This window comes from Delphinapterus leucas, chromosome 19, assembly GCF_059928025.1.
Source record: "Delphinapterus leucas isolate spDelLeu-1000000601 "Yukka" chromosome 19, BTC_Dleu_Yukka2, whole genome shotgun sequence".
In the NCBI taxonomy this organism is placed as follows: domain Eukaryota; kingdom Metazoa; phylum Chordata; class Mammalia; order Artiodactyla; family Monodontidae; genus Delphinapterus; species Delphinapterus leucas.
Genome location: NC_143147.1, coordinates 47,982,765 through 48,009,206, shown reverse-complemented (window position 1 = coordinate 48,009,206; position 26,442 = coordinate 47,982,765). Strand labels below are relative to the sequence as shown.

The window sequence follows — 26,442 nt, the reverse complement described above, 5'->3', positions numbered from 1 at the left end:
GTGTGCAATGTGAGGTGTGGTTGTGTGTGCTTGTGGCGTCCTCCAGAGAGAAAACGAAAGCTTCCATGCTCTGTCTGCAGGATGAGTTTCCAGTTGACCATCCTAAAGACAGCTCTCATTTCTTCAATGTGCTTGGCTTTCTCTGGGATAACAAGGTTGTAGGGTGGGTGGAGAGAGAGCTGGGCAAGAAAGGGACCTCACGCTTAGCTCTACCCATGCATGAATGACTTTATACACAGGATCCGATTTTTAAACTTTGTGAATATGTATATTGTTATCTCCATTTTAGCTCAGGAGGGCCCAACTAGTAAGTTTTGGAACGCAGCTCTGAGTCCAAAACACCCACTTTTCCCACCTCACAATAGCACCTCACTGACTGTGACATGCCACACTGAGAGCATGACAACATGAATGACCAAAGAAGCGTTTTCATTGGGTAGGTCCAGGAAGAGAACACGTTAGGACTGAGAAAGAGCACATCGTAAAATCAGGTGGTGATTCTGGTCCGCACTCATGATTACCACTGCTGTGCTTTTTTACTCAACTTGGATTCTTGCCCCCAAGCTACTGATTCTCTACTCTGGCTGCATATAAGAATCACCTAAGGAGCTTTTACAAAATCCTGATGTCCAGGGCTGCTCTGGGAGACTCTGATTTAATTAGTTGGGGGGATGGGACCTGGGCAAGCCCCCCAGGTGATTCTAATGTGCAGCCAGGGTTGAGAAGCAATCTTCTAAGACAGCCATGGGAGAGGTGCACAGGGAAGAGACTGGCTTGTAGAACCTCTTTTGATGGTTTAATGGTAACAAGCTTGCTAATCATGTTTACCATGTAAGAAAGGGGGTATTGACAGGATGTAATGCTAGAATCTCTCAGAAGGGCATTAAGGAAATCTCAGGCAGTCATTTTATCCATTCCCCTTGATTAGTTGGAAATTGGAGAGTGAGAAATATTTATATAGGTTAACAACATTTAAAAACATTTTTAAAGAAAGGAAAACTAATGGGTGAGCAGAATAGCAGAAAGATTGGGTTTCCCCTTTGGGGAAAAAGCAATTCCTGCTATTCCAGAAGAACTCCAAACCACAGCCAGTCTGCCTTCCCACATACCCTTCTCTGAGGGTTTCTGGACAGGAGTCATCATCACAGGATGTTTGGAGGATGGATGTGCCTGCCCGATGGCAGCAACAGCTTTTCCTACAGAGGAAGGTGGGTCAACGTAGATATCACTGGGACGAGTAGGATTTCAGTGTAGTTAGCTGGCTTTCTTTCATGACCCCAAATCCCCGTGCATTAGAACAAACCAACTTCCTGGCTTCCCACTGCCTTCTCTCCTGAGCAGTCTGGAGCCTCCCTGGCAAGACCTGGTTCCACTGTTGGCTCTCAGCCTCTCCCTCTGGGAGCAAGTGCATGCACTCACTTTTTCCAGTGGTCCTCTCAGTCTGATTTAATGGATCTACCAGGACTGATGACACATCAGCATGGGATCTTTCTTTTGCTTCTTGGGTAATTGTCCTATTAACAGCTGTTCCCGGGAAAGGAGGGGGTGTGGGGGGGGGCGGGGAGGAGGGTGGCTTCCTGGGTGAAGAAGGACACACCCTGGATTTTACAAGGTTAATCAGTGGGTTCTGGGAAGGAGGTTTACACCTGCTCAGACTTGATCTGGAACTCTAGACAGCGTGGAAGACGGTCTTTCGATCTCCACTCCCTACACAGAGTACTATTAAATATCCTGGGTGCCTACACCCTGCCAGGCCTCACTGCTGGCTGCTGAGATTTTCTCTACGTCTCTGTGCTCCTCAGCCCTTGCAATGGGCTAGCAATTCTTTGTCTTTCCCATTTCTCTTCCCACCTTTCCGGAACTGCTAAGCAGAAGACTTTTTCTAACTACCCCTAGTCATTCTTTTTTTTTTCTCCTAGTCATTCTTTAACCCAATAATACAGTTCCTGATCCAGCTCTCTCCCACTTTACACTCAAATAATTATTATACACATTTAAACATAGTACTTGAAGTTGGGAGGCAAAAGAAAGGGAACACGATAGTGTGGGCAAAAGACCTCTCCACACCTTTCCCACCCCTTCTCTAAGGATTTTTTTTTTAACATCTTTATTGGAGTATAATTGCTTTACAATGGTGTGTTAGTTTCTGCTTTATAAGAAAGTGAATCAGCTATACATATACATATATCCCCATATCTCTTCCCTCTTGCGTCTCCCTCCCACCCTCCCTATCCCACCCCTCTAGGTGTTCACAAAGCACCAAGCTGATCTCCCTGTGCTATGCGGCTGCTTCCCACTAGCTATTGGTTTTACATTTGGTAGTGTATATATGTCCATGCCACTCTCTTACTTTGTCCCAGCTTACCCTTCCCCCTCCCCATGTTTCTCTAAGGATTACCATGGAGCCCCTCCTTTTCTCAGTGCCTGTAACTCTCTCCACACCCAGGACCCCAGAAAGGAGAGAAAGGAAAGAAGAGGATGGGTAAGAGAGCTATCTTAACAAACTTGTGAGTCATTAAAAAGTGACCAAATGAATTTAGGCTTTCACAGTGATGTGAGGGTATCACATGGTTATCTCCTCAGTGTGGCTGTCCCACCCACAGTTGCCATTTCAGTGAATGTTTATCTTGATTTCATGTTAGTCTTATATGTACTACATAACTTTATTTCTCATCCCAGGCACCTGGTACCCTGCTATGCAGCTCAAAAGAAACTTGTAAAGTACAAATGGACTGTCCAAAACACTCAGTTTTGTTGGTGCTAAGGTTCCCTGACTCCCCATAGATAAACGATTGCCCAGTTGTTGCTTTTTCAGAACTGTGTCAAGGTTTAAAATTGTTCTCTATTTGCTGTGTCAAACAGATGGCCACTCTTAGTATGCAATTTCTCCTTCTATCTTCTCAAAATAGTCTTGTATTTTAGCCTGGTAACTTTAGTCTAGTCTTGATATCTTTGAGTGCTATGGTTTTAAAATATTTCCTTCTCAACCCCCTTGATATATTTTTAGAGTTACTGATTACATCTTAATTTCTCCTCTTTTCTTATCCAACAGCAGTATTTACCTTCATGGTCTTATTCAGGGCTGAATGGTCATCCATTTTTTTAGATAATATGCCATATCCTTCAAAACCACACCTCCTCCAATTATTGATTTCTGCTTTTAACAGGAACTTTTAATCACAGGCCTGCTTGAGTTCCCCTTCAGTTATTCAGCAAGTACTTTTTATTTATTTATTTAAAAAATGTTTTATTTTATTTCTTGTATTCTGGCGGCACGTGGGATGGTTCTCCAACCAGGGATTGAACCCTGGCCTCCTCAGTGAAAGCGCGGAATCCTAAGCACTAGCCCACCAGGGAACTTCCATAAAATATTTTACTTATTTGTTTGGTAGTACCGGGTTTTAGTTGTGGCAGGCGGGCTCCTTAGCTGTGGCTTGCCAGCTCCTTAGTTGTGGCATGTGAACTCTTAGCTGCAGCATGCATGTGGTATCTAGTTCCCTGACCAGGGATTGAACCCGGGCCCCTCGCATGGGAAGTGCAGAGTCTTAACCACTGTGGCACCAGGGAAGTTCCTTATTTATTTTTTAAAGTCGAGATGTTATTTATTTGTATTTTTGGCCATACTGTGGGCTTGTGGGATCTCAGTTCCCTGACCAGGGATTGAACTCAGGCCATGGCAGTGAAAGTCTGGAATCATAACCACTAGACCACCAGGGAACTCCCGGCAAGTATTAAGTATCTGCTATTGCAGGCACTGTCCTAGGTTTTGAAGACTCAACAGTTAATGCACAAAATTCTAGTCCTCATGGGGTTTCTATTTTAGCATTTTCTGGGTGACAAATAGTAAAATGAATAAATAAAACATGTGCTCTCTGAACCCATCTTTTTTTTTGTTAATTATTTATTTTTGGCTGCGCAACGGCTCTCTCTAGTTGCGGGGAACGGGGGCTACTCTTTGTTGCTGTGCACAGGCTTCTCGTTGCAGTGGCTTCTCTTGTTGCGGAGCAAGGGCTCTAGGGGCGCGGGCTTCAGTAGTTGTGGCACTCGGGCTCAGTAGTGGCATGTGGGATCTTCCCCGACCAGGGCTCAAACCTATGTTCCCTGCATTGGCAGGCGGATTCTTAACCACTGCACCACCAGGGAGGTCCCCTTAATCTGTCTTTGAAATGAGTAACTAGTTTTCTGAGGATTCAACGCAGTATACTCCTACATGGTGAAAGTGCGTTATAATCTGTGAACCACCCAGAATTAAGCCGCCTAATTCTCCAAACACATGATGGACTGGGTGTTCTCATCAAATAAATTACCAGTTGGCCTTGTCCTTGGTTGTATAAGGCCCAATGGCTCGCCCACTAGATTAGCAGGATCTTCCAGGGAGTCAAGAATTTGAGTCAATGCCTCTTTTTGTCCCACAGCTAGGAACAACTTACTACAAACGCCGCCAACTCAGTGACAGCCTAAAAGTGGGCTTTGCACCAGTTGTATGAAAACTACCCGAGTTGTTTAATAAACGGGCAAGGTTATCAGGCTGCCACCCCAGGGTAAAAATCAGAACCTCTGGTGCGGTGCCTCAAAATGTGCAAGTTCAACAACTTCCCAACGTGATGCTGGAGGTAAACCAATGTTTGGAAATCACGAAGATGTCGGCTAGAAGAGACTGGAGAACACTAGAAACTGAGGAAAGTTCCTGAAAAGCAAAACTAACCTGCGTGGGAGGCTGGGCAGAAGGGGGTGTGTGGGGAGGTTGGTACAGACAGAGGAGAAGGTGTTTGTATTATGACAAAAATAATTATGTCACATTCCTCATAACCCCAACGTCCCACCACCGTCGTGGCAAGCCCTGCGCAGGGTTTGCCTGGGACAGGCGGCGTAAGAATCCCTGACTGGCAAGGGGCCCAACGCGCAGCCCGCACGGAGCGGAAGCTGGGAGAGCGGTTTCCGCTGCCAGCACCCAAAATGGCGGCACGAGCGTCCCCACCATGCGAAACACATGCTCTGTGCCCCATCTCAGGTCTCACTGGACTTTTGCAAGTCACCGTGGGAACCCTCAAGGGGGGGATCCCGCACTCCGGCGGCGATACCACCTCCCATTCCCAGCCCTAAGCCCTTATACCCTCGCCAAAGAATGCACTGGAAGCGCTCAGCCTATTAACTTCACTCCGTGCCCAGCCTGTAATACCTCCTGCAGCCGGCGAGCGACGGGCGCACGGCCGAGGGGTCCCAAACGCCGGGCGATAGGGCCTTCGCCCCACTTTATTGGTGGGCCCATGCCGTGGGGCGGGCCTACATGCCCATTGGGCCGTGGACCGTGTCAGTCTTGGGAAATCGGTAAAGAGAGAAGGAGGCGCACTCAGCCATTGGGTTCTCTCTGCTGTCAATCAAAGCGACATCCGGCGACGGCCAATGTCTCCGCTCGTTGATTGGAGAAACGTGTCCCGGGGGAGTACGCGTAGGGCGGGCTTCCGTGTGAGGTAGAAGGAGGGGGCGGGGAGGGAAGCGGAGGCTGGCGAGCTCTAGGCCGGCCGGCGGTGGCGGCGGCAAGGCCTGGCTTCGGGCTGAGCGCCTGCTGTGGCGGCAGCGGCGGACGCCGAGATCAGCAGAGGGTATCAAGCACATTTCTTTCCCTAACGGGAGGGGCGCAGCGCCGCGGGGCCGAGGCTTACGGGGTGAAGGGCGGCGGGGTGGAGCTGAGGGGCAGGAGGCGGGAGCGGGCGGCCGAGCGGAGTTCGCGTCGGGGCCGGGCTCTGGGCCTGGCAGGGAGGGGCCGAGAGGCCGTGGAGAAAGCATCTCCAGGGTGGGTTGGACTGGGGAGGGCTGAGGGCCTGAGAAGGCGTGGTGTTAGGCCCAGGCTTGGGAGCGGGGTGGGGCCATAAGGGCGGAGGGCGGGGTGGGGTTTGGCCGTCAGGGTGGGTCAAGGCCAGGAAAGTACACTTGGTTCGCTGCTGCCCAGAGGCTAGAAGTCGAGGCGCCAGGAGCGGCATGGCGACTTGGTCCCAGCCGGACTCGGGTATCCGGGGCAGGGTGGGACCGGGCTCAGGCCTGGCCTTACTCGATCTTTAAGGGACCTTGTCCGGTTTCTCGAACTTAATTGGCTCTTGGGAGGTTTTTAGTAGTAAATTGCGTGAGAACTGGAGGGAAGTGTAAGCAGGAATTCTGGGTCGCAATTATGTTTACTCCAACCAGATAAGGGCGTGTGTGTGTGTGTGTGTGTGTGTGTGTGTGTGTGTGTGTGTATGTGTGTATATCCCTCTTTCCCTTTAGGATGAAGTTCGTAGATGGGTCACAGCAGTGAACAGGAGAGAGCTATGTCGTGGTTTACGAGGTTAAGGGAAGCTCAGAAGTAGAGACTAGAAAGTGAAAGGCAGCTTTACTCCCTCCCCACTTGGCTATCTGGGTTGAAGACTTGGCCATATCCTTCTGCTTTGGATCAGAAGATCACGTGAATGAAAATAAAACCTGCCTATTCAAATTCTGGACCTAATAATCCTGCCTCAGGGCCCCCCATCTTGTCAGTACCCCCATTTTTTTTAAAATGTGAGAGTGATAGGAAAGGGAAATCAGATTTTAAAGTTGGAAAAACAAAAGGCGTTATTCTTTTCTGTGATGTGGTGGTTGTCTTCTTGTCCTTTTACTCTCTCACCCATTAATAATCTCTCCCTCCCTTTTAGAACTTGAAGGCACAAGAATTGTAGGCAGTTTTCTACTGAGAGAGGAGAAACAAACTTTCTTTTAAGATAGGAAATGGACTTCTCACGCTAAAAATAGAAGCTGGATAGTGTGTATGGGGTGGGGGGAGGGTTGGTAAATCAGACAACGTGTAAAGTATTTTGGATGCCGTGGGCATTATCTGCTTATCCAAAATGAGCTACCTTTTAGGGTACTGCAGAATTAATATCCAGAAACTGAGATCCCTTGTGAGCAATACCTTCCTCTCATAGTTGTTCTGTCTGTAACAGGTTTTCATGTTTTGTTTTTCTTGGAGTATAATAACTTATTTTTAAATAAAAAATAAAAGTGGCCTTTTAATGTGTTTCCTACCTCTGCCTTGGTCATGGCATGAAAATTATGGAATCTTATCCTGTTGCTTTTGTGATTCCCATTTCAGGTTTCTTTGGAAACCCCCCTGGTAAGTGTGGAGGAGGCGGGACACTCTGACCCAAGACAAAAGGCCTGTAGCTCCAGCCAAAGGAAATAAACCTTAGGAGAGAGAAGGAAAAAAAATACCATCAGCTGTTCCCGAGAACAACCTGCAGTGAAATTTACAGAGAGGACAACTAATGTGAGTGAGGAAGTGACTGTATGTGGACTGTGGAGACAGTAAGTCACGTGGGCCCTGAGGGCCTGGACTGGGTTAGGAAACAGTTTTACTTTCAAAGGTGAGGTGTCAAGAAGGGAAAAGTGAATGTGGTCTGGAGTGTGGCCTTGGCTCCAAGGGGTGTGCTTTCCTCTGAGGCTGTCAGGAAGCTCAGCCCCTGTGTTCTGCCAGGGTGGGGTACGGGGTTTGGCACTGAGGAGGGTAACTTGCTGGCTGGAGCAGCAGAGCAGTGGCCTTGATTTGTCTTTTGGAAGATTTAAAAACCAAAAAGCATAAACATTCTGGTCCTTCAGCAATGCTTTCTCTGAAGAAATACTTAACGGAAGGACTCCTCCAGTTCACCATTCTGCTGAGTTTGATCGGGGTGCGGGTGGACGTGGATACTTACCTGACCTCGCAGCTCCCCCCGCTCCGGGAGATCATCCTGGGGCCCAGTTCTGCCTATACTCAGACCCAGTTCCACAACCTGAGGAATACCTTGGATGGCTATGGTATCCACCCCAAGAGCATAGACCTGGACAATTACTTCACTGCCCGGCGGCTCCTCAGTCAGGTGAGGGCCCTGGACAGGTTCCAGGTGCCAACCACTGAGGTTAACGCCTGGCTGGTCCACCGGGATCCGGAGGGGTCTGTCTCTGGCAGCCAGCCCAGCTCGGGCCTCGCCCTCGAGAGTTCCAGTGGTCTCCAAGATGTGACAGGCCCAGACAACGGGGTGCGAGAAAGCGAAACGGAGCAGGGATTCAGTGAAGATTTGGAGGATTTGGGGGCTGTAGCCCCTCCAGTCAGTGGAGACTTAACCAAAGAGGTTAGTGGCGACGTGGAGGGGAGGGTGGGAAGGGTCTGGGGTTGCGGGGGTGGGCTGGTCCTGAAGGAGTGTAGTAATAGTAGTAAGCCCTGTAAAGAACCAGAGAGGTTCCAGGGGGTCTCAGGCATTGTTCTGGGATAGGAGTGGGCTAGATTGTCTGACTAAGATTGGGGGTTGGGAGCATTTCCTTGTGTTGAACCATTGACCCACCTCTAAATGAACTGTCAGGGCAGTGGGAGGTCCTTAGAACATGCCTGTGTGTTTACTGCTTGGATTTCAACATGACTCCTGGAGGCCCGGGGTGGGGGAGGGAGTCATGTTATGATGGGCTTTGATGCGGTGTATGTTCGTTGCTAAGACACAAATATTTTGTGGACTGTTGCCTTGTACCTCCCCCCACATCAAAACACACATATGTATTCTGAAGTTCTCCTCCTTTGTGGTCAGGCCTGTTGTGGTGGTAAGGTCCTGATAAGTCTCCTCTCCTGGGTCTGAGCCAAGGGGTAGATTGAGATAGTTATTCTTGGCCAGGAGAGGGCCAAGGCTCCCATTCTTTGCTAAAGGCCCACTGCAGCGAGTAGGGACGGGAGGGATGGATGGGAACTAGAAGAGAAACTGCATTCTGCTGCTGAAGGCAGCTTGCTTTGAGCTGTCAGAGGTCTGAACTGACGAGTGGCTGACACACTGTTCTGGGCAGAAGGTGATGCAGTCGCCTCTAACCATGTTAAATGGTTTCTGCTGCCCCTCCCCCACCAATGTGATAAGACTGCTTTGAGCTCTGCGTTTGGACCTGTCTTGCCACTCAGTCTTATGGAGCTTGGGAAAAGATCCAGTTCAGTCGCTTCCATTAGGGAAGGAGGAGGCTGGATTGCACTGGGCTGGGTTTTCCAGAGCTGAGTCTTGAGGCGGGGGTGCATGGGGGTAGTGTTTGGGAAGAGGGTGTGTGGAGGTATGTTAAAAGTTTTACAGATGCTGTAGAACTTGGCTCTTTCTGCATACCAGTCAGACCAGGTTTTGCCTACCATCCCGCGTTGAAGCCTGTTCCTGAGCTCGGTTCTCTGAATGTTAGTGACTGTCAAATCATGTGGCTTTCTCTGGGCCAGTGGTCCTCAACTGGGGATGATTTTGTCCATCAGGGAACATGTGGCAGTGTCTAGAGACAGCTTTGGTTGTCACAACTGGAGAAGGTGTTATTGGCATCTAGTGGAGAGAGGCATGGGATGCTGCCGAACTTCCTAAAAAGCATAGGACAGCCCCTAAATAACAGATTGATCTGGCCCCAAATGTCAGTAGTGCCAGGGTTGCTCTGTGCTTAGCTGGCTCACATTGGCTCTACTTTGAGAGAGACTAGAATTACCTGAGTATGGGAGTCATGAGCACTCCTTGCCTTGCAGTGCCTCTTTTCTGAGATTCTTACAGTGCCACCTCTCTTCTGCTTCCTGTGTTATTTACCTTCAACTGGACTCCAGTCTTGGCACAGTGGTCTGAAGAAGTATGCCTCCCGGCCTCCTCTTCCATCATCCCACCCACGGTAGCTCCTCAAGGGGTAGATGTAATTGGGCTTGGGAACCCTGCTGCTGGTAACCCAGCAGGCATAGCTTCATTCCTCTTCCTGCAGGGATCTCTCCTGGGATGGGGTGGGATGGGATGTTTTCAATGTAATTGGATGGGTTGGGGTGGAATAGGATGGGACTTTGACCCTGCTTGCCTCCATTTCTTGATCTTCATGAAGTTTGTGCTTTCCCTGACCCCAGGCTTTCACTGCTCCCTTTGGAGATTGGGGGTGGGTTAGCGTTAGGGGCCCAGGCTGGGTATGGGGGAAGGGAGGATTTTTGTGTGTCTAGAACATTATTTCCTCAGCAACTCAGGGATAAAAATACCCAGGTCCAGAGCATGTGACAGGCACTGCTGGAGCTGGTATTATCCCTGGGTGGCAGCACTCCCCTGCTGCCAGGCCTGTTCGATGGACAGCTATAGCCCAGGCCCTTGTCAGGGATAGGATTCCCCTCGAGGTTGGCACTCTGCCCAGAGAGGGGGGTGGCCTGTGTACAGCTCTTTGCAGGCGAGGAGGAGCACTCTGCGACCAAGGAGAACACACTGTCCCTGACCTGACCTTAGGCTCAAGGGGAGCAGCAGTGAGGATGGGAGCCAGAATTGTGACCCTGATTCTGTCAGGGGCATTCTTCCTGCTTTAGAGATGTAAGCCGGGGCTCAGGCAGAGATGGCTCTTGAACAAAGCCTGGGGTAAAAAGAAAGTGGGGGGCGGGGGGGACATGTTTGTGTGCAGGACGTTGCAGAGCACCTGTCTCCTTCAGTGCTGGCGTTCAGGCTCCTGTCTCCCTCCTCTTGCCTGGGGCTAGGCCTGGCCGGCACTGTGACATCCCTGCATTTGTGCAGATGGATTTCCCCCTTCCTCTTGTCTAGCTTGTTGTAGGGTGACAAAGCCCCTGGTTCCCAGTGGATCTGGGTGCACTGGGTTCCTGCCCAGGCTAGCTTTTTGAGCTTTGGGCTTGAGGACGACTGGCCACAGCCCTCCTGAGGAACGGGAAAACTCCTTACACTTCCAGGGAAGAACTTAGATTCCCGGAGAAGCTGTGGGAGGAGTGTCTGCCCAGTCCTGAGTCCCAGTCCTGAGTGGGCTGGGTAAGCAGGATGCGACAGGAGGGAGAGTGGCACCCCTTCCCCCCAGGGCGCTCTCACTGCGCCACCCCGGCTGGCTGACTGGGCTGGGTGGGGCTGCCCGCCCCTGGGTGCGTCTCCTTGAGGAGACGGAGGCGGCCGGGGATGGGCTGGTTCCTTGCGGCAGCTTCTCCAGCTGCCCTGGTGCAGAGATTGGCTCCCGGCTGCAGCTAGGTAACAGGCGGTGGGAGGGGATTGGCTCCTTCCGCATCTCCAGCGGAGACTTGGGGGAGGAGATTGGCTCTCGTCGCAGCCTAGGTAACGACAGTGGGAGGGGATTGGCTCTTTCCGCAGCCCAGCTGCTGACCTGGGGGAGGGGATTGGCTCTCTGCAGCCTCAGCAGTGACCTGCGGGGTGGGAGGGGGAGGGGATTGGCTCCTTGCTGCAGCCTAGGTAACAAGTTTGGGGGGCGTGGGGAGGGGGAGAGAGGGAGGAGCGGGAGGATAGGCCCAGGAGGGAGCTTGCTTTCCTCTGCAGCTTGAGCACGGAGCATGGGGTGGGAGTCCCATCTCACTGCAGCCTCTGCGGTGAGCTCAGGGTGGGGGCTGCCGGGCGCCTGAGTGGAACTGGGGTTGTGAGGTGGGAGGGGGCTGCTCCAGGATGGAGGAAGGGGGCTGGGCTGGGCCGCCCAGGCAGCAGCACGGGCGGGGCACCCTCCTTGGGCCCCTCGGAGCTAGCAAGGGGCCACCCTTCCAGCCTGGTGTGCTCCCTGCGAGCCAAGAGCTCCTTGGAGCCCCCTGTCCGGCTGCCCAGCACCAGCTGCCCTGGGGCTCATCTCGCACACCATGACCCGCCTGGACCGCAGCTCTCACAGTGGTGGGGGCCATGCCAAAGGGAGCCGGCCCCTTAACTCTTTGGTGGCTGGTCGCCGGGTGGCCCAGCCCCCCTCTGCTCCTGGGTCCAGGGCTTCTGTTCAGGTTGGTATATGTGGGGAGACTGCAGGGAGAGGTACACCTGGGAGGTCTTAGGATCCGGGAGGCTTACTGTGGGAGAGGGATACCTGGTCAGAGCTAGGGAGGTGGGTCTAAGCTAAGGATACTGCTTTCTGGAAAGTGTCTGCCTTTTAATCTCTGACTGGAAGGCAACAGTTTAGGGTTTCTTTAACTGCAGAGGGTGGCATGTACAGGAAACCTGAACGCCTCATATTTATTGGGGTTGCACGCTGGTGGCATTGGGGGTAGCAGGTGGAGCCGGAGCTAATCAGGAGCCGCCAGCGTAGAGTGAGAGGGAGGCATTTTGGTGCCCGGGGCGGCAGTTGTGGCTGGGCAGTGATGGGGGCTATGTCCTTGAGTGGGTTGCCTGATGGGAGTCAGTGAGTCCTGGGGTGTGGTAAGGGAGTGAGAGCACTGGTTTGTGGGGACACCGTGGGGCTGGCCTTGGCAGGGGTGGGGTGTCCAGGCAGGATCATCTGACTGCCTGAGGCTCTCCGGGGATTGAGGCAGCTTGCTGGGATCAGCTGAGAGTGGGCATTCTGTTCTGGCAGGGATGGATCTTGAGGTGAGCCTGGACTGAGAATTATGGGTGTTCAGCCTTACTCCTGCCTCATCCAGGGAAGGGGGAACGGCTGTAGGAAGGGCTGGATAGCCTGTCGTTGTCATTGGTTGCATCAGGTGGTTGCAAATGCAGGGATTTTCCTCTCCAGTCCACCCCACCCCTTTATGCAAATGAAATGGCACCACAGGCTGATGCAAGCCTGGCCACTGCGAAGCAATTTTGCTTGACAGTTCACTCTTGCTTGCCATGGCCAGCTTTCTACAAACCAAGTTTTAAGGGATTTCCATTCCCGAAATGAGAAGTGTCTCCTGCTTCCCCCTTTCTTCTTAAGTAGTGGTAAGATGGCCCAGCCTTTTGGCCTGGCTGTGCCTCTGGTCCAGATCCTAAGCCCGCAGACCGGTATGGTGATGGTTGTGCTAGTGGTTTTCGCTAGCTCTTTTTTTTTTTTTTTTTTGGAGGCTGGTGTCTGGAAATGGATGAATGAAGCCGTGCTGGTACGGAGGGGACAGGGGGTAGAGTCTGGCAGGTGTAGATTGGGAGGGGCCCCACCCGGGAGTAGTTGGGGTGATGCTAACCTCTGAGGGGCAGGACAGGGAGGGGCCCCTGGACCCCAGAGCTAAAGTCATGATGCTCTGTCTTCCAGGACATAGATCTGATTGACATCCTTTGGCGACAGGATATTGACCTGGGGGCTGGGCGTGAGATTTTTGACTACAGTCATCGCCAGAAGGAGCAGGATGTGGATAAGGAGCTGCAAGATGGAGCGGAGCAGGAGGACCCCTGGCCAGGCGAGGGTGCAGAAGCTCTGGCACGAAACCTGCTAGTGGATGGAGAGACTGGGGAGAGCTTCCCTGCACAGGTACTCCTGCCTCTGCCCACTTCTAGAAACTTCTCTTTAGAGAAGGCAGGTTGTGTCTGTGGGATGGGCCTGAATGTATATCTTGGGTTGGGGTCTCTAAGTCACCGTGGTGGCTGAGGAAGCGGGAGTAGAAGAGCAGCAGCAGCGGAGGGGCCGCGCCTTGGTAACGAACAGCACATGGGAGGCAGAGCACCTAGCGGCTTTCTGCTTGCGTCAGAACCCCCCCACTCTCTTCTCCCCTGGAGTTTGGGACTCAGGGCCAGCCGACAGCCTGGGAACGGAGGGAGAGTGTAGGCCTGCAACCATGCAGGGCCTCCTTCAAGCTTCCCCTTGGAAAGGCTGGGGAAGGGGCTTCGGCCCACAGGCAGCCAAGGCCCGGGTCAGTCAGACTTAACAGTTGCTGTTGCCACAGGTGCCTGGTGGGGAGGACCAGACAGCCCTGTCCTTGGAAGAGTGCCTTAGGCTGCTGGAGGCCACCTGCCCCTTTGGGGAGAATGCTGAGGTGAGCAGGACTCCAGGGAGAGCCCACTGAGTCAGCAGGGCAGCCTGCACACAGTGTGTCTCTCTGTGGCTGCCTGAGGGGCCGGCTTTTGGTGTTGGCCTTGTCCTGGCTGCTGGGGGTGAATTCAGAGGAAGGAAGAAACAGAACCTCAGGTGGTAGTCTCGGGGAGGAAAGCAGAAGGTGGTCTTTCCTCCTCCCCTGTTAAACCCTCTGTGTTTTGCCCTAGTTTCCAGCAGACATTTCCAGCGTAACAGAAGCAGTGCCTAGTGAGAGTGAGCCCCCAGGTCTTCAAAACAATCTTTTGTCTCCTCTCCTGACGGGGACAGAGTCTCCATTTGATTTGGAACAGCAGTGGCAAGATCTCATGTCCATCATGGAAATGCAGGTAGGATTATCAGAACCAGGCACAAACTTCTCGGACTTTGTGTGGGGTGTCTTCATACTCAGTTGCTTTTCCACTTCTGGGAGAAGAGAGAGTGACACCCTTCTGATCCATAGGAAAGTGGGGGCCCTGAGAGGTAACTGTCCACGTGTCAGTGGGTGGTGGAGTCAAGATTGGGGTTTGGGTTAAAGCCCCGGGGCTGAGGCTTCTAAAGCAGGCCTGCCTCCTAGGTGCGCCTCCTTCTTTCCCTTCAGGCAGATGATCACTGGGCTGGGTGTTTCCTAGGTTTAGCATTAATAAAAGCTGACATTATTGTAGTGCTTTACAGCCATTGTCATCTCACTTGGCCCTCGGGATCATCTAGTCAGCCCTTTATTATTTTAAACGTGAGGACACTGAATCTCAAAGAGAGACTGAGTGAAATGCCTGGTCTTACAGCAAGTGGTGCAGCTAGGCTTTCTTACTCCAAGGCTGGGTGTACTTTTCACTGTGCTGATTCTGCAGTGTTAGGTGCTTTTTTCCTCTCCTCCATGATGGGGAAGTCTGGGCCAAACATGACCTGGAGCTGATCAGTCCTGCCTTGGGGTGGAGTCCACAGGGAGGAACCCGTCTCTGCCAGGCATGATGGATCAAGCGGGGCCAGGAGCTGATGCTGTGGGCTGTGGTTTCCTGTCTCTTGCCTTTACACCCATGCAGCTGTGCCTATGTTGGGTGCCTGCTATCGTGAGCCCCCAGCCACACCTGGGGATGGAGTCTGCGCTAAGTGAACGGTGATGCTCTTCTCCCCTCCCAGGCCATGGAAGTGAACACATCAACAAGTGAAATCCTGTACGATGCCCCTCCAGGAGACCCACTGAGCACCAACTACAGCCTTGCCCCCAACACTCCCATCAATCAGAATGTCAGCCTGCATCAGGCGTCCCTGGGGGGCTGCAGCCAGGACTTCTCACTCTTCAGCCCGGAGGTGGAGAGCCTGCCTGTGGCCGGCAGCTCCACGCTGCTCCCGCTGGTCCCCAGCAATTCCACCAGCCTCAACTCCACCTTTGGTTCCACCAACCTGGCAGGGCTCTTCTTTCCACCCCAGCTGAATGGCACAGCCAATGACACAGCAGGCCCTGAGCTGCCTGACCCACTCGGGGGTCTGTTAGATGAAGCCATGCTAGATGAGATCAGCCTGATGGACCTGGCCATTGAAGAAGGCTTTAACCCCGTGCAGGCCTCCCAGCTCGAAGAGGAATTTGACTCTGACTCAGGCCTCTCCTTGGACTCCAGCCATAGCCCTTCCTCCCTGAGCAGCTCTGAAGGTAGTTCTTCCTCCTCCTCCTCGTCCTCCTCCTCTTCTTCCTCTTCCTCTTCCTCTACTTCTTCCTCAGCCTCTTCCTCCTTTTCTGAGGAAGGTGCAGTTGGCTACAGTTCTGACTCTGAGACCTTGGATCTGGAAGAGGCTGAGGGCGCTGTGGGCTACCAGCCCGAGTATTCCAAGTTCTGCCGCATGAGCTACCAGGACCCAGCTCAGCTCTCCTGCCTGCCCTATTTGGAGCATGTGGGCCACAACCACACATACAACATGGCACCCAGTGCCCTCGACTCTGCTGACCTGCCACCACCCAGCACCCTCAAGAAGGGCAGCAAGGAGAAGCAGGCCGACTTCCTGGACAAACAGATGAGCCGGGATGAGCATCGAGCCCGAGCCATGAAGATCCCTTTCACCAACGACAAGATCATCAACCTGCCTGTGGAGGAGTTCAACGAGCTGCTGTCCAAGTACCAGCTGAGCGAAGCCCAGCTGAGCCTCATCCGTGACATCCGGCGCCGTGGCAAGAACAAGATGGCGGCGCAGAACTGCCGCAAGCGCAAGCTGGACACCATCCTGAACCTGGAGCGGGATGTGGAGGACCTGCAGCGCGATAAAGCCCGGCTGCTGCGGGAGAAGGTTGAGTTCCTCCGGTCCCTGCGGCAGATGAAGCAGAAGGTCCAGAGCTTGTACCAGGAAGTGTTTGGGCGGCTGCGGGATGAGAACGGGCGGCCCTACTCGCCCAGTCAGTATGCGCTGCAGTATGCCGGGGATGGCAGCGTCCTCCTCATTCCCCGCACCTTGGCTGACCAGCAGGCCCGGCGGCAGGAGAGGAAGCCGAAGGACCGGAGAAAGTGAGCCTGGGGAGGAAGGGGGTTGACGCTCACCGAGATGGAAACTGGAGAAGGGCTGGGCCTGGACCTGGACCTACAGCGGGGACTTTAATGCCTTCTTATCCAATAGATCTCAGATGGGATGACTGCGGGTCAGTGGACAGGAAGAGGCAGGCGCAGGCGCTGTCTGGCTCAGCTTCCCCCACTGAGGGGGGTGGAAGTGGCCAGACCGTTTGGGTGGACAGGGTCCTCACCCCTACCCCTTTCCTTTGAGGGAAGGGTGGTGCTGGCATTGCTGGAGGCCGAAAAAGGGAAAGTAAGGGACTTGTGAGAGGAGAGGAAAGTAGTAGAAAGTCTCATTCCTGGAAGGAAGGAAGGAAGGAAGGAAGGAAGGAAAACAGAAAACCCAGAAAAATCAAAGCGGGAAGAAAATCAGAGGGCAGGTTAAGTTGGCTCTGGCCAGGATTCCAGGCAGCAGGTTTTAGAGGGGACTAGATTACTGGTGTGAGTAAACCCCACTTTAGCCTAGGGGAGGGGTGGAACACGGAGTCGGTTCTGAGAGGGGCCTGTGAACTCTTCCTGCTCCTGCACTTTGGCATCCCTGACGGGGAGCTCTCGGATGATATCTCCTGTGAGGTTTCCATCAGAGGGGAGCCCCTGGGACCCGACACTGGCTTGGAGGGTTAGGATCAAAGGGTAGAGTCAACAGGCAGGGGTCGTGAGGCCTCATGCTGCAGCAGCCCCAACACCAAGCATGTCACTCACTGCCCTGCCATACATCTTCCTCTGTGCCCAGTCACCCCTGAGCTGAGGCTCCCACGTCTCCATCAGAGCCTGCATGCGAATGCTGTTCTCTTCCCACCCGTGTGCCCCCGCCCCTCACCAGCTGCCTGGAGCTCTTCTGGAGCTGGGGTGCTGGCAGTGCCCACAGGGCTGGGCCTGCAGCCTCCTGGGAGCTGCTCTGAGGCAGGGGGATGATGTGGAGAAGCCAGGCAGTATTCAGCACAACACTGGGGAGTGACCCTTCCCTCAGGCCTCCCCTACCAACAACTGGGCTTTGTCACTGGAAAGACAAAAACCTACAAAACCCAGCAGCAACAACAAAAACTAGTCCTCTTAGAGTTTCTTGCGCTTTGATTTTTTTAGGGCTTGAGCCCTGTTTCACTTATAGGGTCTAGAATGCTTGTGTTGAGTAAAAAGGAGATACCAATATTCAAAGCTGCTAAATGTTCTCTTTGCCATAAAGACTCCGTGTAACCGTGTGAACACTTGGGATTTTTCTCCTCTGTCCCGAGGTCTCTGTCTTTCTTTTTTGGGTTTCTTTTCAGGAGAATAAGTGCATGTAATGGGGGCTGAGGGTACCTCTCCCTCAGGCTCTTGGCCACAGGCAGCTTCTCCACACCCCCAGTTTAGCAAGGGCTCCTGGAGGACCGCCTGGGGGAGGCAGAGAGGGGAGCGCCAAGGTGGCCAGGTGGTTCCAGGACCACAGTGTCTCTAACTGTTGCCACTGCTGTCCCCACCTTGGCCTGGGTCTGGAGCATTGTCTGCCCCAGGCTAGCAGGAATGAGTTGAAGGGGGGAAGCACTGATTCTCCTCCCTGCTTAGGTGGGGAGGCATTCTAACTGAGCAGTAGGGATAGAAGGCACGAGCCTGGGAAGTGCTTTTATAAATTATTTTCCTTGTAGATTTTATTTTTAATTTATCTCTGTGACCTGCCAGGGAGAGGAGAGAGAGATGCTGTGAGCACATGACAAAATAAAATAAAATAAAATGGATGATTTATTCTCAAGTGCAGTTTTTCCCTATTTTGAATTTAAATTGAGAGTAAAGGAAACAGGCCCCATGAGGAGAGGACTGGCCATTGTGTGGCTAAGGCAGAGCTCTTAGGGGAAAGTGGGTGGAGAGCAGAGGAGGTTGACAATGAAGAATTTAGAAAGACAGAAGTCTTAAATACTGTATTAAAGCTTCCAAACAGGGGTTATGTACCTTTCTGTAGGGTTTGCCAGCTGAATCCTTTTAGACGCAGGATTCAGAATCCTTTTTGGCCTTTCTCGTAGGGCTAGGCTATGTGGGTGTTGTCACCTGGCCCAGCTCCTTACCTGTCTTCCTGTGGCAAACTGCATTTTTAATATTGATTGTGCTGTTATTTCTCTGGTGGCCCCACCTACCAAGGGGGTGCAGAGCTTTGGAGCGTAGTCACAGTGATGACGGTGATGGCAGAAACCCAAGAGATCTACAGGACCAGCACACGCCAAGTACTCCACTATAACAGCAGGGCCACGGAACCAGAGAACAGAAAGCTAGACCCCAGGGTTTAAGGCATTTGAAAGCTCTCCAGCTGAGGTGACCAGAATCTGTTCTCCCTCAAAATAATACAAAAAGCCTGTAAAGAGTTGAATGCTTTAAGGTACTGGATGGTTGCTGGAACAGCCACACGCGCATCTAGGGGTAGGTACTTAACAAATGTCCAAGTAATGAATGCCCACCTGGCAGTCTCTGTGAGATTACCAGATGCAGTTTAGGACTGGAAGCTGTGATCCTCCTCATGAAAACCTGTGATCTTGAACTCCCCATGTACCACTGTATGACCTGGCTTAGCCCAGTCCTTTAATGATGCTACTAGAGTTTATCCTATGGGGTGAATAGAATTCTGGGAATAACACTGAGTTCTTTTTTGTTTTGATTTACAATGGCTTTTGCCCCCCATCTAGTTGGAACGGGTTGGTCCTATCAAACAAGAGCTCTTTCCTAATTAGTAATTAACTTATGACTGTAAGCCAAATAAAACGAAGATTCTTAAAAAAAAGGCTAAAAATTAAGTCAGAAAAACTAATTTATGCTGATAAAAAATACAAGTTATATACAGAAAACTGTGACAAGTAAAATTCAGAGTAATGTTTTTGTATACTTTCTAGAAACGTGTATATTTTTGTTTAGTACACAATTAGGCTATAACTTTTATCTTGTTTTGCAACTTTTCAAACAGATTTTAAAGATTTTAAGAAAAAGTCCTCTCACCTCCCCCTTTGCTAGTGTTGCCTCTGGTCTGAGAAAGTGTGTTTTGGTCACCCCCCTCCCCCATGTCCCCTTATGGAGAAATGTACAGTTGTGTCTGGGAGCTTGCTGATTAGCTGGGGCTTTGGGCCAAGTTGGTCAGCACTGCTGTGGGGCTGACCTCTTTTTGCTGTTGGCAGGTGGAGTGGGTGTTCCAGCTTCAAGGCTTTTTCTGGCAGGAAGAAGATACGAGACCTCAAGTAAGGACTGTGAAGGCTGCTACACCTGAGACAGGAAGTGAGACGAGGTCCTAGATTTCGCAGGGAGATGAGCAGACCTCAGGACCAAACTTCTGGGTGACGTGCTTGGGTAGGGGTCGAAGGCTTGCTTTGTCTTGACTTTAGTCCTAGGCATCATTCAAACTGATTTTCCCACACATTTTAAATCATGTAAGGCGACGGAAATAGGTCCATTGTGTTTGGGGTTTTTTTGCGGTACGCGGGCCTCTCACTGTTGCGGCCTCTCCCGTTGCGAAGCACAGGCTCCGGACGTGCAGGCCCAGCGGCCATGGCTCACGGGCCCAGCCGCTTCGCGGCATGTGGGATCTTCCAGACCGTGGGGCACGAACCCACGTCCCCTGCATCGGCAGGCGGACTCCCAACCACTGCGCCACCAGGGAAGCCCCATTGTGGTTTTTTTTTTAAGGCTGCACCACATGGCCTGTGGGATCTTAGTTCCCTGACCAGGGATTGAACCCGCTGCCCCCTGCAGTGGAAGCACAGAGTCCTAACCACTGGACTGCCAAGGAAGTCCCAGATCCACTGTTTCAATCTCTGCCCCACATACGATCTCACCAGTGAAGCCAGGGCTATTTCAGAATCAACAAAAATAGAAAAAATATAGAACTGAGGGAAAGTAGAGATCTAGAGACATGCTCAGTGTCATCAAGACCTGGCCTCCACGGCTGACTCCTTGCCCTTCTTAGGGAAAGCTGAACAGCAATTAAAAACAGCCAGTGAATGAGGAGGTACTTTCCATGGAGTCCTGCCTTCCTCAGGCTGCCTTCATCCCTGCTTTGACCACCCACAGCTACACCAGACCTTGCTGCTCTTCAGATCTGTTTGGCACATAGCTGGAAAACAAGTGCCTTGCAGAAAAAAGAACATCCCCACCACCATAGTTCTACCTCATCCAGTAGGGACTGACCTAGGGCAACAGCTTCAGAAACTCAGACTAAATATATAGTTTTAGGGCACTACCAGCAAGAGCCCATTTCCTTGATACTATCCATGTACAAAAATGGGTACCAGGTTGGTGTCTGCCTCTCTGGAAGTCATTTTCCCAACCAAGTGTAGGCATTCTCTAGCAAAATCCATGTGTTTGATTATTATGAGTGGTTAAGCCTTGTTTTCCTATTCCTGATCCATCTGGGAAGTGAAAGGGAACCATAGACCTTCAACTTGTCATTTTGTCAGTGCACCAAGAACCTCTTTCACTTTTACTTCTCCCACAGAGGTCAGTCAGCCTCCGTCTAGTTCTGAACTTTATAGAGTAAGAGAGTGAGCATGTGGGGACTCTGGGGATACGTGTGAAACTTAACGCGTGATTTGAGTTCTGGTCCTTTTTCTGTCTAGGATTTCTTTGAAAGTTCATGTCTGCCTGAATTAGTTGAGAATCAGAATCTAGTGTACAAGTTGTCTCCAGTGGAGTGAGAATATGGGCCTTTGTGAAGAAGTGTGTTTTCAAAATCAGTTGGATAGAAATCCTTGTCTTCCTTTTTGAGTGTGCAGAAATATCAATAAAAGTCTTAAAGCTGGTTCTTTTCCAGTCTAACTGCAGAATGGAATAGGTTGTACAGTATTTGTTACTTAATTCCAAATGCTGTTTCAACCAAGGAAGAAAAACCTAGTTCACTTGGGGAGAGGTGGAGAAAAGACCAGGAGTTGGGGCTCTGCCTTTTGTTTTAAACACAGATTTAATGAGGCTAATTCAGTTGTCTTAATAAGCCTTCCAGTCTTCAGCTAGGGGCTGAAGCAGTAACTGAAACTGTGGGCCCATGTCCCAGAGCCAGGCCCCAAAGTAGTCCAGCCTGACCTGTGACTATGCAAACAGTAAACAGGGCAGGATTGGTCGAAGTCAACTAGGATTTTAAAATCCATGTGGGGTAAACAATGGCTTTGGTACTATCACAAGTAGTACTTTGGTAAATCACATGCAAACCAGTAAGGTCAGAATGCAGACTCAGACCTGCTGGTGAATTAACACAAGCTCTTTAGTATCAACAAAAACCAGTCAGCATTATATTGTAAACCTAACGTTTCAGCCTTGCCTCAGAGTTCTGCCACCTAACTGGCCTAAGCAAAAAAAAAGCCTTAGAAACTGACTCCTTACTCTACTTGCCCCATAGAGCAGGGCCAACTATGCTTTTCATCCCAGCAGGATGATTTTATTTCACATTTCACTTGCTTTCAATATTCATCAATTTACTCAACGGGGAGTGCCCAAGGCCAAAGTCGATTAAAAGTCATCCATACGAGAGATAAGCAACCCTGAACACATCGGCTAGGAAAGCAGCAACTTTTGGAGAAAACCTCATTGCTGGACAGTCAAACCAAGGTGATGTGCAGATCAGAGACTGACAGTTGTCTGAGGACCTTAAGCTCCTATATCAAACTTCTTACCACATATCAGAACACCAGGGTGTCTCTACCTATTGCTAAAAGGCAAGGTGAAGGAAGCCAAGACTCCTTCCTTTAATAAGCTGAATGCTGGCCTGGTAGTGGTATTTGTATTTCAATCAAATTCTAGCAGAGGGGACTTCCCTGGTGGTGCAGTGGTTAGGAATCCGCCTGCCAATGCAGGGGACATGGTTTCGAGCCCTGGTCCAGGAAGACCCCTTTTGCCACGGAGCAACTAAGCCTGTGTGCCACAACTACTGAACCTGTGTGCCACAACTACTGAGCCTGCACACCTAGAGCCTGTGCTCCGCAACAAGAGAAGCCACCACAATGAGAAGCCCGCGCACCGCAACTAGAGAAAGCCCACGCGCAGCAATGCAGCCAAAAATAAAAATAAATAAAAATAAAAAAAATAAATTCTAGCAGAGGGGAAAACACTGAGCCTGGACTTAGTTCATTCCTATCAGTTCTGAGTTTTAAATGAGAACATCCTCATGATGTTCATGAGAAGGCCCAACTTGCACATCAGAACATGATATTCATGTTCATCCTCATGAGACGGCCCAACTTGCACATCAGATTAGTATGACTTGATCAGATAAATTTGATCTCAAACAGAACTCAGCTCCATACATAGTTCAGGATTTGGAGCCATTGCAGAAATTTGGATTTCAGAGTTTCAATTCCACCAAATTATTTTGGAGTAGCGATTTGTTCTAGCACTCCCCCCCCAACCCTTTCTCTATGAGGAAAATAATTACCTTGTAATACAGATTCCCAATGCCACAGGCCATAGACTATAAAGATGTGCTGTGTACACATGGTCAAACACTAAATAGCCAAGGGTTAAAATCAAGTTGAGCTGAGTCTGAATGAGTTCTGGAATGTAAGATTATACCAGAAAATAAGTACTTAAAAATCAACTATTAAACATTATTTAAAATTGGTAGTCAGAACTTTCAAATGCCATTGGAAAGCAGAAACAATTATTCCTGAGCACTGTCAGTTGACAAGAGTGTTTCTGTATTTACTGTATTAGCTTGAAACTCAACTGAAGGCAGTGAAGGAACAAGGTATTTTCTTTGACTGGCTTTGCCAGTGTAGGACAGCTGACAATGATTCTGTCACCAAATTAGTAAGCTCTTGTTCTTCTGTAATGGTAACTAAGGTAACAATCTGTATCTCCTCAACTCCTGGGCTAGAGGTCTAATATGATGCAATTTTGTTGAAGGCATCTGACATGTTTTTGTATTTCCTAAAGAAATGCTCTACGAATACTTTCTGAAAGCAGACTTAAGATTTGTTGTGCCTATGTATATTTTTTCCCCTGACATTTCTGCATGCATTTGTGGCTTCAACGATCACTTGAGAAAAATTTATCCTTAACCCTTGAATCTAGAAATGTGTGATAATTGGCTTTTAAAGATAACAAAATTGCATATCTTCACTTCAACGTGCATTATCAATTTCAGTGTCTTCCATGGGGAAGAATGATGTGGGTTTAAAAGAGCTCAGGAATGCCAGCAGTGACAGTGAAATAGGTTCCAAAGGTTAAGGCTAAAGCTGACTAGCACCCCATCTTGGACAAGCACCAAGACTGAAGGCTAATTTCGGTGCATCTGATGATGGAGAACAGAACCAGATATATCTGCCCACCCCAACTCTCTTAACTAGCTACAGACTGCTCTGCTGCTGCCAACTACAAGGACACACTCAGACCTCTGCAAAGGAAGACCTCTCCAGCTCCATTTATGTCTCCCTAAACTCCTAGGAGGCTTTTTGAAAAAAGTATATCTACACTCAGTTTATTTGGAACAAATGCTTTGCACTAGTGCGTAGAGCTGAACTGATCTCAGTGGAAATCCTATTTCCCCTTTTATAACTGACAAGAATCTAGTCCCATTTTGGCTCTAGAATTATAGGCAGAAAATGATGTTAAGAAAATGGATGACATTTTAATTCACTGATCAAACACAGGACCAATTCCTGAAAAGTTTGGAGAAGCTGACTTTAGCTACGGTCACACAGATCTATGAAATACCTGAGCCAGGATCTAAACCTAACCCCAAAACCTGTATTTCCAAACGTATCATATTTTGGAAGTGCTATCAGGTCACAGAGTGCTGAACGAACTTTGAGCAGTATGAAGACAGAATGATGCGACAATCTTTATAATCTCTGTATCAATTATAAATGCTCAGTGTCAAAGAAAGATTCATACCATACACTAGATTTTCAAGCCTACAGTATTTATGAAATAAAACCATTCAAGTGTGGAAGTTGTTCCCAAAGAGGCTCAATCTATAAAATAATAATAAGGCAAGGAGTGTTTCTGGCAAGACAAGACAAAAATCAAGGATTATAAATCTATAGTTTTATTAAGACAAAAACTGACAGTGTTGGTATGAAGTTTAACATTTAAAAACAAAAGTTTTCACAGAAACCTAACACATGCCTAAAAAGATTTTACAACGGAGTTCTAGATGCAGGTCTAAATGATGTCAAGAACTGATGGATCTCATGATTCAAGACAGCATTTTGGGTTTTAGTTAATTCTTAGGATTAAAAAAATGTGTTTTGTTTTAAAGTGAACCACTGCCCCAGTATGAAAATTTAATCTCCTGAGACCAGGGCTTCAGAAATCATTCAATTCTTGAAGTGACTCAGTGAACTTGTGCTGTCAGTGACTGAACCCTGCCACCAATGGTTTCAAAGTTCAAAAAACAGAGGCTCCAAGAGTTTTCCACCCTAAGAGCACCGGCCCTCGTCTTTGCCTCCTCTCCCACCTCCGGTACCACCCTCTGCCCTTCCCCAGATACTTCAGAGCCAGTGGCTTGGATGGAGAAGCTGATATTTATAACTTCAAGATTGGAGAAGAAAGGGTCTTCTTGTCGATTTCAAGAATTAGCACCTCTAAGACAGAATGATCTGCCTGTGTATACACTCCAATAAGACTTTTCCTCAACCAGTTTCCATCCCCCAAATGGCAGCTTTGGTAACTTCTTAATTGGGAAGTTAAGAAGTTACCAAGGCTTAATGCTTTTTGGGAACAGCATTAAGCTCAGGCAGGCAACACCTTGGCTTCTAAGTTTCAGGCATTCACAGCTTTTAAACAGTCTCTCACAGTCCTCATTTAGGTTGCCAATGACATTTTTTGAAAGGATGAAATATTCTGGACACAGAACCAAATCATCATTAGTTGTTCTTTCCTTTCTTTCACCATTTCCCCCCAACAGCCCCCAAATTTTAACAAAAATGATCCTAACCCATCTCCCTTCTTCCCCACCCCATCCCTCCCACCCCAAATAACACACCAGAAATAGCCAAAAACTACATACATGCTACGCTGTAAAAATGCAGAGTTAACACTATTGGGAAGAAGGCTGTGGGTTGTGGAGATGCTCTTTGAAGATCTGCAGTATCTTTTGCTCTCCCACATCCCATTCTGCAAGTTTTGTCCTTCATAGAAGGCCCTTTGCTTTTCTCAGCAAAGTTCAGAATGGGTTGCCTTGAAACACTGACCCTCCTTCCCCTCCACTGGGATGGGTGTGCAAACTATACAGCATGGAGCGGCTTTAAAGCACTTGGGCTGCTGTAGGGCACAGAAACTATACTGGCTCTTCAAAGGACATCTTCTCAAGCCCCCTCTACGGTGTCAAGACAAGTAGAACTCCTTCTTTCCCCACCTGAAACCCACAGTCAGATGTGACAGGGGCTGGTACTCAGGAGAGTTAATTCTTGTCATCTTTTTTGTCATCATCCTCCGAGGGGTAGGAATGCCACGTCAGCCTTTCCTCATAGAAGGATATGACAACCTGTGGGCACTTGACATTAGCTTCCTTGGCAGGGACCAGGTCAGCCTCATCAGAGTTTTTCCTGCAGAACAAAGCACAAAGAGACTTTGAGACCAGGTGCTAGTGGTCTCCTAACTTGGATCACCCAAGGGCTTGGGCTTTTAAAATATTAATTCCAGGCTTCCCTGGTGGCGCTGTGGTTAAGAATCTGCCTGCCAATGCAGGGGACGTGGGTTCGAGCCCTGGTCCAGAAGATCCCACATGCTGCAGAGCAACTAAGCCTGTGCGCCACAACTACTGAGCCCGTGAGCCACAACTACTGAGCCTGTGTGCCACAAATACCGAGGCCCACGCGCCTAGAGCCCGTGGCTCTGCAACAAGAGAAGCCACCATAATGAGAAGCCCGCACACCACAACGCAACAAAGAGTAGCCCCTGCTCACCGCAACTAGAGAAAGCCCGCACGCAGCAACGAAGACCCAACGCGGCCAAAAATAAATTTTAAAAAAAATTTATAAAAAATAAATTAATAAAATATTAATTCCAGAAGAGCAGGCCAGGGAAGGATGATAATATGGTGTAAGCATCATTTACTAGCAGCTTTTAGCCAAGTAATATCCTCGGAGATCTTCTCCCATTGAAAGTGCCCTCTAGATATCTTTGTCAAAAGCTAACTCTGAACCCCTGGGAAAGGCCGCACACACACATACAAAACCATGACTCTCAGAGTCTCTGAGGGAATAAGAGAGGCTACCATACTCTTCCAAAGCCATATCCCAGCTGCTAAAAGCCCATGGAGAGATCTTGGCTTGGT

At 49.9% G+C, this 26,442-nt stretch overlaps 2 protein-coding genes across 14 annotated transcripts in view; one reads left to right on the top strand and one right to left on the bottom strand.

Moving 5' to 3' along the window:
- Positions 1-5,490: 5,490 nt before the first annotated feature.
- On the top strand, positions 5,491-24,836 carry NFE2L1 (NFE2 like bZIP transcription factor 1). Of its 12 annotated transcripts, none has more exons than XM_089901132.1 (8): positions 5,491-5,603; positions 7,106-8,120; positions 12,752-12,787; positions 12,970-13,152; positions 13,565-13,654; positions 13,881-14,039; positions 14,830-16,184; positions 19,358-24,836. In XM_089901132.1, the coding sequence occupies exons 2-8, from the start codon at positions 7,611-7,613 to the stop codon at positions 19,419-19,421; spliced, it is 2,397 nt and encodes a 798-aa protein (XP_089757258.1). In that variant the 5' UTR covers positions 5,491-5,603; positions 7,106-7,610; the 3' UTR covers positions 19,422-24,836. The 12 variants fall into 12 exon arrangements, with proteins under 12 accessions (XP_089757258.1, XP_089757255.1, XP_089757260.1 ...); XM_089901129.1 differs by having other exon boundaries at positions 12,937-13,152; XM_089901131.1 differs by lacking the exon at positions 5,491-5,603 and adding an exon at positions 5,903-6,007 and having other exon boundaries at positions 12,937-13,152.
- CBX1 (chromobox 1) overlaps positions 24,190-26,442 on the bottom strand; it is a 21,429-nt gene continuing 19,176 nt past the window's right edge. For both annotated transcript variants that reach the window (XM_089901141.1, XM_022557946.3), the window contains one exon: positions 24,190-25,711. In XM_089901141.1, coding sequence (XP_089757267.1) covers positions 25,567-25,711 — 145 coding nt within the window. In that variant the 3' untranslated portion in view covers positions 24,190-25,566. The remainder of the gene's footprint in view (positions 25,712-26,442) is intronic.